The sequence below is a fragment of the Polypterus senegalus genome, chromosome 12 (genome assembly GCF_016835505.1).
Source record: "Polypterus senegalus isolate Bchr_013 chromosome 12, ASM1683550v1, whole genome shotgun sequence".
NCBI classification, from domain to species: domain Eukaryota; kingdom Metazoa; phylum Chordata; class Cladistia; order Polypteriformes; family Polypteridae; genus Polypterus; species Polypterus senegalus.
In genome coordinates this window covers 41173995-41191318 of record NC_053165.1, presented here as the reverse complement: position 1 = coordinate 41191318, position 17324 = coordinate 41173995, and the positions used below count along the sequence as shown (strand labels likewise).

Sequence of the window (17324 nt, the reverse complement as noted above, 5' to 3'; positions counted from 1 at the left end):
TAGATAAGTACAAGGGAGGGGTGAACAAAAAAAGACATTGAAGTAGCAGATGAAAGAATAAAAAAAATGAAACCTGCAGCCCCTCTGAACTTAACCCCTGTTAGGGGTCACCGCAGCGGATCATCTAGCCCCTCTGAACTTAACACTACAGGTCTCTAACTCCCTGTCTCTCAGGATGGGTAATTTGCCTACGTTCCCATAAAAGAAGCACCCATGACTCTCTTATTTAACTCCTATCTTTCTCTCTCTACCTCTTTCTACTACTGCTTTCATATTATCCCAACGAAGAGCTGTAACTCATCTCCCAAGCCTTTGGGCCATGGGGTGCTTTAATTTCTCTACCTCTACCTCATCAAGCCTTGGAATCCCTCTTATGAGCAGGAACAGACCTACTTTTGCAACAAGAACACCAAGTTATTAATCCGACTACCAGCCTTGGTGTCACTGCAGGTCAGACCTTCAATTTCCCCTAGCAGGGCCATGTCTCAGGACATGAGTTCAGAGTCCTAACCTATTAAGGCCTGGGACAACATGCCTCCTTCTTTTGATTTCTCCTGGCCTCACTCTTTCTTTGTAAGTAGGATTAGACTTTCTTGGTTTCTTCTGGTTTCCCTAGTTCCTAGTATCATTGGGATGCACTTTTTGTTTCCTTCCAGATTGTCCTCCATTCTCTTTTTTACTGAGTACCCCATGATTCTATGCTTTCTGTGTCAACAAAAGCACATAACCTCCTTCTGGCAGTGACCTTATGTCTTACAAATGTGACGACATGTATTAGTCCTTTTAATGGGTATATATGCTTCTCTTTCCATGGACCTTGAAGGGCCCTGTCACTGCCCAAAGGGCTCTGCCCCACTTTCCTGCCTGATCTTCTACTATGTGCAAGGATATCCACCAGAAAATATGCATGAGCATCTGCTTAAGGCATTTGTCTCATAAAGTAGCACGCAGTATGCAGAGATGTATACTTGTAATATTAAAGTACACACAGGCTAATTTACAGTGGTGACATTTCAACCCGCATACTTTTGTACGTTCAGGTTTATATGCTTAGCTGCTTTACTAGTGTTTGTGCTATGCCATCCTGCAACATCCCAAATCCACCTGCCTCAGACAGGTTATAGAGATGTTACTTCTTTAAAAATGAATGTTGCTGCATCCGTTTATTGTACCAGCTGCTACCCCAGGTTCCCTTTCTTTATAATTACAGGTAGCAGAGAGGCAGCATTCACATATGCCATCATCGCTGCTGGAGTTGCCCATGCCATCACAGCAGCGTGCACGCAGGGAAACCTGAGTGACTGTGGCTGTGACAAAGAAAAGCAAGGCTTCTACAACCAGGAGGAAGGCTGGAAGTGGGGAGGCTGCTCAGCTGATATACATTACGGCCTGGGTTTCTCCAAAGTTTTCGTGGATGCCAGGGAGATCAAACAGAATGCAAGAACACTCATGAACCTGCACAACAATGAGGCAGGACGAAAGGTAGGTAATCTGAAAGAGAAATGTGTCTCATTCAGTCATAGGGTCGTCTGGGGCCTGGTATGTGCCAGTTTGCACTCATTTCAGTAATCAGGACTTGTGTCATTTGGTTTACTTTTGAATATTACTATGAACCATGTCAATAGTTATGGGCAACTAAGAGCACAAGTTATAGAGAGTGAAGAGCCATGCATGAAATTTTGCAGAAGCCCTCATGGAATAAGGGATATCCCAGGTGTGGGGTGAGGCTATCTGACCTTCCCTGTCTCAGTTCATGAGGGAGCTACAGAGGTGAAATTAGCAATGAAGGAGGGACGCAGGAAACTTAAACAAGTCACAGAAGGTAATAAAAGGGCTCGCTTATCTCATCTATTAGGCATACTTAGGACTTGCAACTGTCCAGACGTGTCCATAAGGACCATTAAAGCATTTCAAATGCCAGTAAAATGCAGAGAAATTTGAAAAATATAAACAGCTTTTTGAGCACTCACCTCTTTAGGAAGACTGAAATGATAACCACCTGGACCTTCAATACATACATTCTGAAATGTATTTCTAATATCTAATCTTTGAAATTATTGTCTGTGAGTTTTCTTCCAATTCCAAATTCTTGCATTTTTTGGTGGCATATAACATATGTTTGTTCAAGTCATGAGTTATTAGCATTCATTAGCTGTGTCCACTTTTTTCAATTTTGGGTCACTGGCACTAGTTTGGTGTCAGCCACAAGACAGAAATAAACATTGAATAGGATGCCTGTCCTTTGCAAGGCACATTCCCTCACAAACCATCTTAGTGTCTTTGATTTGCCTAGGAGCTTGGGAGGGAAACCATAGCATACAATAAAGAAAAACACACAGACACATAGATAATGTGCAAACTTCACATTGACTGTGACCAAATATGGATTCAAACCCAATATGCTAGAGCTGCAAGAAAGCCATGCTAACTACTGTGGTACTGCATGGATCTGTGTTCCCATTTTAATTTTACAATATTTTTCTTGAGAGAAGGACCTTTAGTTAAAAAAAGAAAGAATGAGATTGTGAGTACAAGTGCCAGACATGAGTTTCATTCACTGGTTTCTCCATGATTGGTTGATGATCTCAGTAATGTGGGAGCAGCTCTGAACTGGAAGGATCCAGTAGAGATAGCTTGGATCCATATAGTGAAAGCGCAACATTTGATCCATGTCAGGAGACTTTCCATCAGCCCCAGGGTGTTCCAGAGGGATTTTACATGCCTGGCTGGCCTGGAATGGTAATCGGGCAAAAGAGGGTAGAAAAACAAAAACTCCCGTCAGTGTTATCCCTGGAGGAAATAAAACCTCTTGAGTCCTAGGTCAATTGTAAGAGAGAAAGTCAAAGACAAAGTCAGACACAGTCCTGGAGACATCGGCCAAGTACCCACCCCAACCCAACATAATCTTTTCATCTGATGATTCCAAAGCTCCCAGTACCTGCGATGACTTTTCCAATTGATAGGACACTACTTGGTCCATCAAAGGAAATTTTCTTAGCTAATAATTAGGTTGTCCAAATATCTCATCCAGTCCTGCTTCATAAATTGTGAAAGATTTGACTTTAGGTTTGTGTCTAAGTAGTTTCACCCCTTGTGTAAAGAAGCAGAAATCTGCATCCAGACACTGTAAAGATGTGATCAGGATAATAAGGTGTTACATTATATATCACAAGGTGTGGAATATAAATCAAAGTTGAGGTTATTCTTAATCTATGTAATGCACTAGTGAGTCCTCACCTGGATTAACATGTTCAGTTTGGTCTCCGTATTACAAAAAAGATGTAGTAGCTCTAGAGAAATTCCAGAGGAGAGCAACTAGGCTGATTCTGGGACTAAGAGGTATGAGGAGCTGTGAGGAGAGAATGAAGGAGTTGAACCTTTTCAGTTTAAGTAAACAGAGATTAAGAGAGGATATAACTAAAGTGATTACAATTATGAAAGAAATTAGTACAGTAGATCATACTTTAAAATAAATTCTGCAACAAGAACATAGGAACATGGTTGGAAACTTCCTAAGGACATATTTTGCAATGTTAGAAAGTTTTGCTTAATGCAAAGCACCATAGACACATGGAAAAAACAACAGGTAGTTTGGTGGAGAGTAGGACTTAACAGACCTTCAGATCTCGACTTGATAGTATTATGGAAAATCTAGATGAATAAGACTGACAAGCTCTTTGGGCTAAATGGTCTGCTCTTTTTTTTTGTTCTTTATTTCACCTTATACAATTTCTCATATTAGGAATTTGTTAGTTTTCGCATACCCCTTGGGGTCAGAGCGCAGGGTCAGCCATTATACAGCGCCCCTGGAGCAATTGAAGGTTAAGGGCCATACTCAAGGACCCAGCAGAGTAGGATCTGTTTTGGCAGTGACGAGGATTCGAACTGGCAACCTTCGGGATATTTTGTCACAATTATTTGTTATTCTAAATTGTTCTTTCTGAACTTTATCTTAAAATCACTTCCCCTTGATTTTTGCTGTTGCTCTCAAGTAAATATATACTGATAATACTACTTTTGGTTTACTTTCCAATATTTCTTTGTGAAGTGTAGTTCAGATTCTTGTTGATGTTAATCTCCTGTAGAGGACAAGTTCATATAAATGAAATTTATTAATTTGCTGTTGTACCAGAGTATACTTTTATCAATCAAATTTACAACAAGTGCTGTTAGTCTCCATCACCTGCCCAGTACTGGCGATTCATTCCAGTTGGTGCTAATAAGGGGACTGTCTTACTTTGAAATTGTACTGGGCCACAGGAATTTAAACATCACTTAAACATTTTGGTGAGATTATGCCTAGACTGTTAGTGAATAGGTATTTATAGCAAAGACCCTTATTGTGAGCAGAGAATGCTTGGCAAAAGGACCGAACATGCAATACTGGACAATGTGTGAGGTCTTGGGCATCAAGGACTTGGTCACCTGGCAGTGAAGACTTACTGTAGATGTTGTGAGATTGATTTTGTGGTGTTAAAGACATGGATAGGGTAAGTGAGTAGAAAATAGTGATTGTGTACTTTGATTTGTAGGACTTTTAAATGAAGTGAAATAAGGTTGATTCACAGATGAGGACATGAATAGACATAATGTGTAGAGAGTAAGGCCCTGAAAGTGGAAGCATCACATTTTAGATTTTAAGTATATTCTGCTTATTTTCTATGTATACACAACTGCTGTTAATATGCTTCTGGAACTTGCAATTTGCCCTGATCAATAAATTATCCCACTACAAACACTGTGTGTCTGTGTCCATGAGCAAGTAACTTCACATGCCTGTGCACCATTTCAATAAAATTAAAAAAAATGTTGTAAAATACCATGGATAAAGTCATTAGTCAAATAAGTAAATGAAAATGTAATGTAATCTAAATGTAAATTTAAATGATTTGCCTATCTATGTATAGTATATGTATCTGTAAAGTTAGTAGATATCATGTAGTGGAAGGACAAGTCCTCTGGCAGGAGTCTATCACTCATATATATTTCAGTGAGGTTTAGGGAAAAAGAATAGGTGGAATGGATTTTTCAGCCATTGATATTGCTGTTTATAGACAGGAGTTTGGGAGATGCACCTCTGCTGGTAAGGCATATGGTCAAGTGGTTAAGGCACTGGATGTTTGTCTGCATGACTGTCGGTTCAGTTTCTCTGTAAGGTACTCAACCCGCCTGTGCTCCATTTCTATAATATACATGTCAGCCATTGTAGTATTCACTTCAGAATGACACTTAATAAAATAAAGTTTATTTCTTTGCAAAACCTTCTACGATAACATTACTTTCAATTTATTGCTTTTTTTTTTTCTTATCCTGTTTAAACCTTCTCGACCCAAGACTGCTCTAAAGTAAGCCTTAACTCCAGCACGGGAGCAGACAAGCCCTTAAACAGGGGTTTGACAAGGAAACCCTTCTAAAATTATTAAGTAACATTTTGACAAAGGCTCCAACAAGAGTTTTCTAAACTAATGAGCCTCTTCACAGGACAATGTTAAACAGCAAGTGCAACTACAGAGAGAGCACTGGGAGCAGTAACATGACACTGATGGAAGAGCATCTGTTTCAGAACTTGAGGCACAGCAGAAGGAATATTCTAGGGCAGCATTCTTGGTTGGGAAGGATTAACAAGCCATCAGAGAACTGGATAGTACCTAATATCCACCGCACATGGTGTTGGGTGTCCAGGGTGCTTGGAAAGGGTTCTTTTATCATTTTGCCATGTCCTTACCTCCATGGCAAGAAGTGTGTCCTGCTGCCAGTGTATTTGGCAGGCAGCAGCTATTAGGTTGGGAGATTTGGCTTCCTTCAGTCTGTGGTAAGGTCCAGCTGCATCCATTCTGAGGAAAGTGAAGCTAAAAAAGAGCTTTCTAAATTGGAGACAGGGGAGGAGAGGCAGTTTATCTGTGTGCATGTTACACAAAGCTGCTGTTTTTAGCCACTCTGTGACAGTTGCTCCCAGTCCCTTTATTTCCCATCTATTATGTGCCTTTTGCTAGGCACCCAGTCCTCGCATTGCAAAGAATGCCTGCTTTTAAATTGATTTTTTTTTCAGCCTGTTTTGTGTGCGCTAAAATCTGACTTCTTAGGCCAGGATGTGTTTTGGTTTATTTCATTCAACTCAATTCAACAAAAAGGAACCCCAGCCTGAAATGAAGAAAGCAATGTGTGTTTGTTGCATTACTGTACAGTACAGTACATTGTGACTGATGAAGCTGCTGCCTTCATTTTTTTGTTTTTTCATTTACAAACCCACTCTTCTTTGTGGTTTAAAGCGTGAAGCGAGCTCTATGCTGGCACAATGAGTTTAAAGAACTTTTTGCATTCTTCACTTGGAATGTTTAAAAACCTTTGTCTCAACCTGTAAAACTATTTCTGAAATAAGCGCAACTCTTTAGCTTGTAGACACATATTCCACAAGCCAAGGAATCTCTGCGATGTAAATCATGGCTCTGGGTTTCACTGACACTTTGTGGCTTGTTTGCTCATCATGAATAAATTACACTGTGTCATCTGGCCATCCGCTGCTTTGACTGATCAGATTGTATGTGGCAAACTGTGTCCCTCTTGTGTCATCCCTCGAAAATGGCAAAAAAAGAGACTTTTTGCATTTATTACTTCCCTGTTCAGTTATTTTATCATTAGTTGGGATTTATTAGATAATCAAGCTGATGGCACTATATTCAATAAGATTTGCTTGCTCATTAGCACTTTTGCTCTGCTATTTTGTTTATGGCTGTGTTTCTGTATTTATTACATCATGCAAGCATTTGTCATGGTGACAGTGGTTAGTCCAGGGTTCAAGACACTCTTAGACACTCTTTGTGTGAGATTTACATATTCTCTCGGTGTTTTGATGGATTTTTGTCTGGGTTATCCTGTTTTCTTCCCATATCCCATAGCCACACTTGTTATAGTGTGGGTAACAGGCATCCATTCATGGCTGGTTACCAACTTGTGCTCAGTGCTATTATGGTAAGCCTAAACTTATTCCTCGAATGGTTACATTGGTTGTAAATAGGATGCATGGATGAAAAGAGGGCACTTGCATAGTAACATGTGTGCAATATAACTGCCCATTATATCTTCTGTCACTTCTATTGTCAGTTTTATGATAAAGTATTGTGTTTGTGATATAGAACACTTGAGCTGGTACTTGCTGTGGAAGGCACTATATAGTACAAGTGGCATTCTCATTATCGTCTCTATTCCCAGTTTTAGTAATAATTTTTACATTTGCTGTTTTCCAAGGAAGTAACCATGAAAAGTACTTCTCGTTATTTTTCAAATTATCATAATTAAGTGAAGGGTTTATTAGCTCTGTTCACAATGAAACTATAGTATTTAACATTAGGGCTGACATAAAAGTTTGTTGCCATACTATACACAGAAATGTCGGCACATACAAACACTCACATGGCCAGAGCAATGTACTATTCTCCCTCAATCTACTTGATATCTCTTTATTTTTGAGGGTGAAACCAGAATTTCAAGAAGAAACTCAACCCTCTGAACTGACTTTTGTAGCTTTCTTTAATCACCAAGTGGCCAGTGCCTTCATTGTATGGATACTACCGCAAGAAAGTGAGATTTAATAGCATTTTGTTGATCATATGTGTCAGAGGAGGAGAATTTGTGATTGTTCATCTCTTTGGGATCACTCCATTGCCCAGGATATTTACTAAGCCCTCAGTTTTCCAGAAATATCCCACTTCTGGGTCTTCTTCTAATGTGCACACCTATATAAATATGTGACCCTGAATCATCGTCTTTCACCAGCTAAGCCCTCAAGTTAACAGCTTGTATCTTCTTTCTGGTTCACATCTAATGTGTGCACCCTCTGTAAGTAAGTTCATCAGCTAAGTCTGTGAATTAGCAACATGGCCCAGTTACACGTACCTACTAAATTCCCAAATTACCAGCATGCACCCACTGATTTACCCAATCCTATATAAATATGTGATGTACTTAAGATGCTCTAAGACGTCCTTCCCCCACTTCCAAGTCTTTGTTGAACTCCTCTCAGTGAACAGTCATTCTTGACTTGTTCTCAGTGTCAGTCTTTAAAGCTCCTTTCATCCTCACAATGAAATCCAAGCTGAAGACCTGCCTTTAAACAGACAACTAATCCTTGACACATAGAGTCTGCTTTTGCAGCTTCCTCTTTCCTATCCTTTCAGTTCCTTTACCTTCTTTCCTTCCTTCACTTCTACTTTGTAAACTAGCTAGCACATTATCTTGTCCCTTTTCTTATTGCCTTAATATATATATATATATATATAATATAAAGCACATTATGAAAGATATGACTGCAATTGCTTCACAAATGCAGAGACCTCCATCCATCCATCCAGCTGAATCCAAACACAGGGTCACGGGGGTCTGCTGGAGCCAATCCCAGCCAACACAGGGCAGGAACCAATCCCAGGCAGGGTGCCAACCAACCGCAGGACACACACAAACACACACTTGGGCCAATTTAGAATCGCCAATCCACTTAGCCTGCATGTCTTTGGACTGTGGGAGAAAACTGGAGCAAACCCACGGGAAGATCATGCAATCTCTACACAGGGAGGACCCAGGAAGCGAACCCGGGTCTCCTAACTGAGAGGCAGCAGCGCAACCACTGCGCCACCCAATGCAGAGACCTATTTTTAGTTAATCATGGCCTATGTCACTGTTTAATCTTTCCCTCTTTGTTCACTTTAGCTTTTCAGAGAATATGAGATGTCATACAGATTACTCTGATTTGACCCAATATAAATGACTGGGCCCTATGGCAGAATGGCATCTGATCCAGGGCTGGATTGTGCCTGATGATGCCAGGAGAGCTTTTGGTTTCCTACAGTTCTATAAGACGCAGGATTCAGAAGACTGATGTGGTAGCAGTTCCTCCACATATCACATGGACCTGGGTTTGACCTTTGTCTGGAATGCTTTCTTTGTCATGTTTATAGGTTTCTATAAGCTTCCTCCCACAGTCTATGCACCTCTTCTCAGGTTAACAAAGGACACTACATAGCTGCAATATGAGGGAGTACATGACTGATTTGTGGTTTGCACCTGTTCCCACTAGACAGGCTCTTCCCCTGTGTGATTCCTGAACAGGAGCACAGGTAGACCAAATAAACTTGCTCAGATTCCAACCATTAGCAACTGAAACGGCTGTCTTTACTTTATTACCAAACTCCTAATTCTTGAAATGCATAGCATGTAATCTACCCAGTTAGTGAGCGGAGAGGGGGCAAGGTGCCAGGTAGGCCCCCAGGGTGGGGCTGTTAGAGACAAGAGTTAAATAAACAAGTGCAGGCCTCCTTTCAACAACCTCAGTTTGGTTAGGTGTCCAGTGTCTGCAGACTGTAGCAGACAATGTTCTTGACTCCACACAATTGCTCTGTAAGGTGAGCAACTCAGCAGGCGCCAAAGCCAGTCGCTGCACTACGGCTTCTGAAACACTTGTAAGAGCTTCAAAGTCTGGAGAATCCCTGCTGCCGGTAATAAAGTGGGCTGCTCACTGCAGATCTTTCAGTGTTGCTTTAAATCACTCACTTTCAACACGCGGTGTCCTGACACAACATCTCTCTCCAAATGCACAGAATTACTTGGATCACTCACCACAATCACATACCTCCTCAGTGTAAAAATAATTGCTCCAGGACGGCTTCCGAAATGCACTCTCCAACTCTGACGGGATTAACTCGAATGAAACAAATCTGTTTAAACAATGCCAGCCAAATTTTCCTGAAGAGCTCTCGTGCCCTGTGCTTCCTGCCATATTACTGTCTTTGTTTCATAAAATTAGCCTCCCTGTTTTTTGACATTTATTGGCACTATATAAAAGAAAGATTCAACTGTTTATGTGTACTTTTATAGTGATCTAGGAGATTTACCCATATTATCCATTTACTTACCCACGTGTTCAGTTCAGCACTGGGTGTAAGGTTCAAACAGCCCTTCATGGTGTGCATATACTATGAAAAATAGAATGTTAAATTTAAGTCTATTTTGTAATTTTATTTCTGACTAATCTCACTATCCTAAATCAGTCTATAAAATCATAGACTGATTTTATAAATATAATAATGATTCTGCAGTGGCCAGCAGTGCAGGTTCACTGTTCCTGAGAATTGGGGTTCATTCCTAGTTATAAGATATGCATTGTAGACATTTTCCTTGGGGTCTCAAACTTCCTCTCACATCCAAATGGTGCGCTTGTCAAACTTGTGCTACTTGGTTGATTGCTGCCTTATGCGTGACAATGATAATGGACTCCATCTGATAACAGAAATTAAATGAAATTAAGAGAGACAGTAAAATTAATCCTCAATGTCTAAACAACTCTTGGACCAGCAAAAGAGTTCTTATAGACCCCAGTGACCAAATGATAAACTAAGGAGTCTAGGCAAAATAATACATCATTAAATCTCCAGAAGGTGGCAAAGGGCTTCTTCATTTAACCAAAGTGCTGAGTAACCACTAAAAGAAGTGACAAGTGGTTGAGATGGTTGGATGGATGGAAGGCTTTATTGTTATTCTAGGAAAAGCTCAATATGAGATTAACATTGAATTTTAAAACACCTTTGTGATGGCCCCTAGTAGAAAAAGTACATTAAGGCCTGTTTTTGAAACTGCTTTAGATTATTTTCCATCATGCTTTTCACTGTATGATAAGGTGAATCCCTTTTTAAATAGTTTTATTAACAGCAGTCCTACCGCAAAGATCCTGTGTTCTAATATTCTCATTGTCTATGCAGGGTCTACGCTATCTCCATATGTCTGTTTGGGTTTTCTTCCAGATATACTGTTTTTTCTCCTTCTTTACAAAGACATGCATGATTATTTTAATTGGCAATTTAAAAGTAGATTAGATTAATTTGTGTGTATGTGTGTGATTGAGCCTAGTGTGGGACTGGCACGCCATCTAGGGCTGGTTTGTCCATTTCATTTGAGATGGCTTCTAGGCTCCCTCACTCCTCAGTTGGGTTAAGCGAGTTTGACATTGCTAGGTTATGTTTTATTGTCTTTAAAAGTTTATTATTGTATATACATCACATATCCGTAAGATATTAATTACTGGGATAAGATAAGAATAAGAAACAATCATTCAGAGATACTAAGATATCCAAGATACTGTAAAGCCTCTTCTGATTTTTTGGACACTGCGTTGTCATACTTCTCACTTTAAATCTGTGAAGGACTAAGTGTGTAACTGTTCAAATTTCCATAGTATTTATCTTTCCTTTGTGCATATCATTATGTAAAGTAGTTAGTTGAGATGTTCCCACATATTACTGTTTTTATCCTCTGTGCTAAATCCTTGCAGTCCTCATTGTGTCATGTTTGCATTGCTTTGTAGATACTGGAGCAGAATATGAAGCTGGAGTGCAAGTGCCATGGAGTCTCTGGGTCCTGCACTACAAAAACCTGCTGGACGACACTTCCTAAATTCCGGGAACTCGGATACATCCTCAAGGAGAAATATAACGAGGCCGTCCAGGTGGAGCCAGTCAGGGCAAGCCGTAACAAGCGGCCTACTTTCCTGAAGATCAAGAAGCCTCTATCTTACCGCAAGCCCATGGATACAGATTTGGTGTACATTGAGAAATCTCCTAATTACTGTGACGAGGACCCCATGACTGGCAGCGTTGGGACACAGGGCAGGATATGCAACAAAACAGCCCAGCAGTCAAATGGCTGTGACCTGATGTGCTGCGGCCGTGGCTACAACACCCACCAGTACTCTCGCGTGTGGCAGTGCAACTGCAAGTTTCTCTGGTGCTGCTATGTCAAGTGCAACACATGTAGTGAAAGAACAGAAGTTTACACATGTAAATGACACTGTGTGCATGTGTGAGTTGCTTTACGCTGGCACCGGTCTGAGTGAGAAGGAGAGCGAGAGAGAAGACTGCATTTATGTGAGGTGCTGCTCTCTCTACACATACAGATTCATATCGAGCAGTGCGTACGAAAGGGGCTTCTCCCTGGGATGTAGCACGTTATTTGCACATGGATACTTGCCTTGATTCCTAATGACTGTGACTGATATAAAAATAAAAAGGAGATTATCAGCCACCAATTGGTCATGTCAGATGGACCATCTCACTAACTAGTGTGATAAAGGGAACACAGAGAAAATGCAAGCAATAATGGCAATATTTAACACTTTAGCTAGATTCAACTAATATTAATTTATTTTTTCCAAAAAAGCAAAACAAATCTACTGATAGTTCTATTGTGATGTCTTTTGAAATAACAGGCCTATACATATTGTGCGTGTACAGTATCTACTCTGTCTTTGTATGTGTGTGTATATATGTACGTATGTACGTATGATGATTATATATATTTGTAAGATTTTTTTTAAGCAAAAAGAGGGAATAATGGAAAACACTGGAATTGTAAATAACATTTCCTGTATCCAGGTGTTTTAACACTGAAGCCAGGATTTCAGAAAAGAAAATGTCTTCCTGCTCTTTTGCTGCTAGTCCAGAATATTGAACTAGTTTGGGGTTTTGCTCTTGAAATGCTGCCGTGACTTTTGTGATTCCACAGAAAAACACCATCTGCAATAGAATTCTGGGTTCATGAAAGAAAGAAATAGGGCAAAGGTGACACTGCCTTCAGGCTGGAAACAAGAAGATTGAAAAATAATATATATGTATATATTGTTTAATAGACTATTTTTATATGCTATTTATATGGTATAACCTCACATCTAGTTGGTGTTTCCTGCTGTGGTTGAGGTTCACAAATCTTAAACGGCCTGCTAATCGATTTTCTGAGTGTCGACACTCCAAGCCCCACTTCACACACCAACAAGGCTCTGATGAATGTGCCAGGTTCTTACAAGACAAACAGCCACCAGAGAGCATGGGCTGCTATTGTTCACTTTAGAACCATCATTTAGCTAATGCCATACATTCATCCTTTATACATTATACAAACACATTGCCATTTCATGCACAAACCTAAACGACATCAGTCGACCCTACACCCATCTTTGGGAGCAAAATCAAAGTACTTCCACATGGGCAGAGGACATCTTGCAAATTTTACATACTGTAGAGAGTACCAGGCTGGGATTCAAAGCTAGGTCTTTTTAGCTGTGAGGCAGCAGCACTACTCGTCTAATTGTGTTCAGAGTGATTTGCAATTCAGTTTTCAGTTTGTCTTGTGAGTCAGGTGGGTATTGCTTTTACTTGAAGTTAAATCTCATAGCTTTACATGACATTCTTAAACCCACTTATTCTAGAACAGGGACACAGGGCTAGAGTTTGTCCCTGCATGAGGCCCCAGACCATCTCATCAGTTTCTACGCACACATTAATCCACCAGTTAATCGAACCTGCACATTTTTGAGATGTGAAAGTAAAACCCAGAGGAAAATCCATGCACACACTCCACCTATAGAGTGATCAGGCTAAGATCCAAACACACACTCTGGGGTTGCAAGGTAGCATTATTAACCAATGTTCCACCATGTCACCCACCCTACTTGCATAGTGTATTTAGTGTAATGCGTAGAGGTGTTTCTTCTTAAATTGGAGACATATTGGCCTCAGCTATAGTCAGACCTCACCAAACTCTACGACATTTTTATCTCTTTCGTTCTTTCCTGCATCTCTCAATTTTTCCCGTTTGATTTCTCCTCATCAAGGTTACTTTGAGTAGGTGACTGTCCGGGATGGGTCAGCGGTTGTTAAGAAGGTACGCTTACAAAGGCATTCCCACATTCACTCAGCATTGGTCACTCAATGTCCAGTTCTTTACCTTTCTTGCCACAGCTCTTCCCTCTGCATTTGCTCAGTGTTTGTGACCCATTGTCACAATTAAGGTGAAAGTGTTTCTCATTGTCCTCTGCAGAGTTATTATTGTTCTTTAATGTGCCTTGTCATCTTCTAATGCACAGACAGATCATGACAGTGCACAATATGGCTGCAGGCCGCATAGTCTACAGTTGCCATCATGGTGACAAAAAGGCAATGATGTGATTAGGAGGAGCAGCCCAATCACTTATCAGATATCCAGGACATGTGACTAGTAAATGGCAGTTTAGACAATGTACTTTAGCTGCTCCGCATACACAAGTGATGTATTTCCAGGTTATTCTGACAAATCAACAGCCATCTCCATATATAGCACCTTTTTGTTCTGTAAACCATTATAAATAATTTGCATGTAAAGTTAAAAAATACTGGCAGAGGTGGCCACACAGGCAGGGGTCTTGCTGTGAGACAGCAGTTGCATTTGACCATGTAGCCTTTTAGCATATAGAAAATGTCAGGTTGTTATCTGACTGTAAAAGTATTGAATTCAATCCCCCTGTACTGTTGATCCAGAAGACAGAAGTTATATTAATTTGAATGAAAAGAAATGCTTTGACTTTCACACTTTTGCTTCATGTGTAAATAGAAAAAAAGCACTTAATTTAAATGTGTATTTAATAGGATATTGCATAAGCCGTTAATAAACCTATTTTTTTCTTACAAATCTAGCCTTTCTCTCATGTTATGGCTTCTGGACGCTTTATGCCTGCTGTGCCATATAGTGATGCAGATTTTGCTTACCTTGGATATGAGAGGCCTCGTGTGTCTGCCCTGAGACCCCTGAGGTGGGATATTGGGATGTGGGTCTAGATGAGGTGGGTTTAAGAACACTGTGCCTCCTTACAAAAATCAAAATAGCTTTATTGGGCTGTTAGCTTTGTCATTGTCTAAGCCAGCGGTGTAGAGCTTCTTGAGAAGTGACAAATTTCAAATGGACCGAACTGGTGCTGTGAGGGATCACAAGTTATGGTTTTTCCATTCAGATTCATTGTTTTCTGTAAATAGTATAATGAAGGACACTAGATATTGGTGCAGCACTTAGATCCCTTTACTTAACCCTGCACAGCAAAGCACTTGAAAGACCTTACAACCCACAACCCAGGAGCAATATGGGTTATAACTAAGTGTGAAATTAGCATTAGCAATAGCACCACTGCACATATTATTGACATTTGGCAATATACAAATCTGTCGTTTCATAACACAATAGTAGGTAGGCATAAAAGGAAAAAAATACTGATAAGTAGTGGGATGAGTAGCTCAGGCAGAGCTGAGGAGCACTAGCAGTCTGCTGATGGATTGTTCTTTCTTTGCTCTGTAGCACTGACATTCCCTTTATTCACAGATCAGCCATCAGTTGCTACAACAACGTCAATGGGCTTTAGAAAATGTTGCAGAGCTGCTGAGAGAATCTTGGCTACCCATTAGCAAAATCTTCACTGTGCAAAAGCAGCTAACTTGGGTAGCTTTTTTGTCTAAAAGCATTCAATGTGTTGAAAAAGAAGGGGGGGTGGTGGTAGTGGTGGTCAGAAAGAATCTTATTTCAATCTATTGAAAAAAAATGTTGGTCAGCTCTAAGATACAAAAAGCCAGGCGATTCTTTTGTGGTCACATTGCAAAGATTGACCAGACATGGAAACCTTTCACAACATGTGAACCCGACTTTAGGCAGTGCCATGAGAGACTAAAAGCTCAGTGGGGGCAATGGGCCTTCAGATGCTGATGCTTCAGGTTATCAAAACAATGAGGCTTCAGTCTCTTTTCCAGGAAGTCATGAAGTGCCGTCTCTCAGAGTGAACATCTTTACTCTTGAAAAGAGATGGCTACATTGTGTTCTAATCTCTTGACGGTAATTTGAGTCATACAGAACCTCAAAATATGCCCATCATGATCCTTAAAGATGACAACCTACAAAGTGAACAAACCAAGTTCTGCTCTTTAAAGGTCTTTGCCCAGAGTCCTTCAAACGTTTAAATGGCTCAGTACCATCTTCTGGAGTATCAGGCTTTATGTATCCAAAGCCAGTCCCTGCTCAAGGGCTTTCAGCAGCTCATCACTGAGCAGGTTGCTCCTTCAGGTTCCAATGATTTGATCCTCTGCTATGTTTCCTTTCTTTTGGTCTGTACTGACAATGTTTGGTTACAATTAAGTTCATTTTTAAGATGAGAAGAAAACTCTGAGAAGGAACTAGGGATTTCTGTTGATATAACATTCTCAGTGTACCGAAAAGTACCAAAACATTATTTTATATCGTGTAAATTATTTAATGCTGATAATTGGTCCTTATACACACATCATGTAATGTGTGAGTGAGATTACAATTGCAGTAATATCTGTAATGATAAAGTAACACAAGAAGATTAACCTAATGTATTTAGGAGCCGGAGGGACTCTGCTCTGACAGGCTAAGGGAAATTATTGCCTATACTCTTAAACAGAAGTGACTACATGGAGCTCTAATCCTCATTTTTAAAATTCTCAAAGACATTGATTGATCTAATTCAGCAGAATTCCTAGGTTAAATAATGGATTACACACTTGAGGACACCCAGTGGATACTAAGGAGAAGTGCCTGTAAAGTTAAAATTGAGATGGACTTCATAGAAACTTCAGCAGTGTGCTGACAATAGTTACAAAGTAGGAGAGAATACCTTGATGACTAAAAAAAAAAAAAGAAAAGAATCACCTTCTCTTCCTTTCAAAAGTTCTACTCTTTATTTTTAAATACATGGCAGCAGGCTCCAAGATGCTGGTCATCCCAGTGATTTATATCAATTCACAAAGCTTGCAATTTGTCATTTTTTAATTGGTTATCTAGGCTTTTTTGAATCAAGAAATTAACCAAAATAAGTATTGCAGGAAGTTTTCAGATCTGTAGTATTTAATTTAATCTTTTTTTGACATGCATGGCACCTGGAGGCCAATGATTCCATTATTACTTTGTCTTGTTTTGCTGAGTTTGTTCTTTTGGAACAATTGAAACAATGAATGAATGCAGAGTTTAACACTGCACAGCTCCACTAAAGGAAACCTCAGGGGCGAATCTCTCTTTTTTCATATGCAACTGTTAGACAAAAGCAGAGAGTCAAAATGATTAATGGATGAAACCTTCTGCAAGGGAAAAGTGAACTATCAAAGAGGGATGTTTATGCATCCAGAAAAACTCCTTGGTCTAACAAGATTAGAATTCCACATGTCATTTCTTATAGCACTTTTCGATCCGTTTTCTAACTTACTGAACGAACCATCACTTGTGAGAATAGAAAAAGAGATGAGGTGGGCTGGGGCTGCCATATAAATGTCATGTGTTTAATGAAGCTACGGGACTCCAAAATGGCACTCAGTTCAGCAGATCAAAATGAGACTTAAGAGACACAACATCATGTAGTTCTGCACAAATGTTCACTCTCTTTTAATTTCTCAGTCTTTGCCTATTATGGGGTTACTTCACTATTAAGCATTCATTCATTTATAGTTAGCTATTTTTCCCAAACAGGATCTGTA

The 17324-nt window shown here is 39.9% G+C and overlaps 1 protein-coding gene across 2 annotated transcripts in view; it reads left to right on the top strand.

Annotated features, from left to right (window-relative positions):
* Positions 1 to 14484, top strand: part of wnt7aa (wingless-type MMTV integration site family, member 7Aa) — a 43474-nt gene extending 28990 nt beyond the window's left edge. For both annotated transcript variants that reach the window (XM_039771019.1, XM_039771018.1), the window contains exons 3-4: positions 1211 to 1482; positions 11351 to 14484. In XM_039771019.1, coding sequence (XP_039626953.1) covers positions 1211 to 1482; positions 11351 to 11830 — 752 coding nt within the window. In that variant the 3' untranslated portion in view covers positions 11831 to 14484. The remainder of the gene's footprint in view (positions 1 to 1210; positions 1483 to 11350) is intronic.
* The last annotated feature ends 2840 nt before the right edge of the window (positions 14485 to 17324 follow it).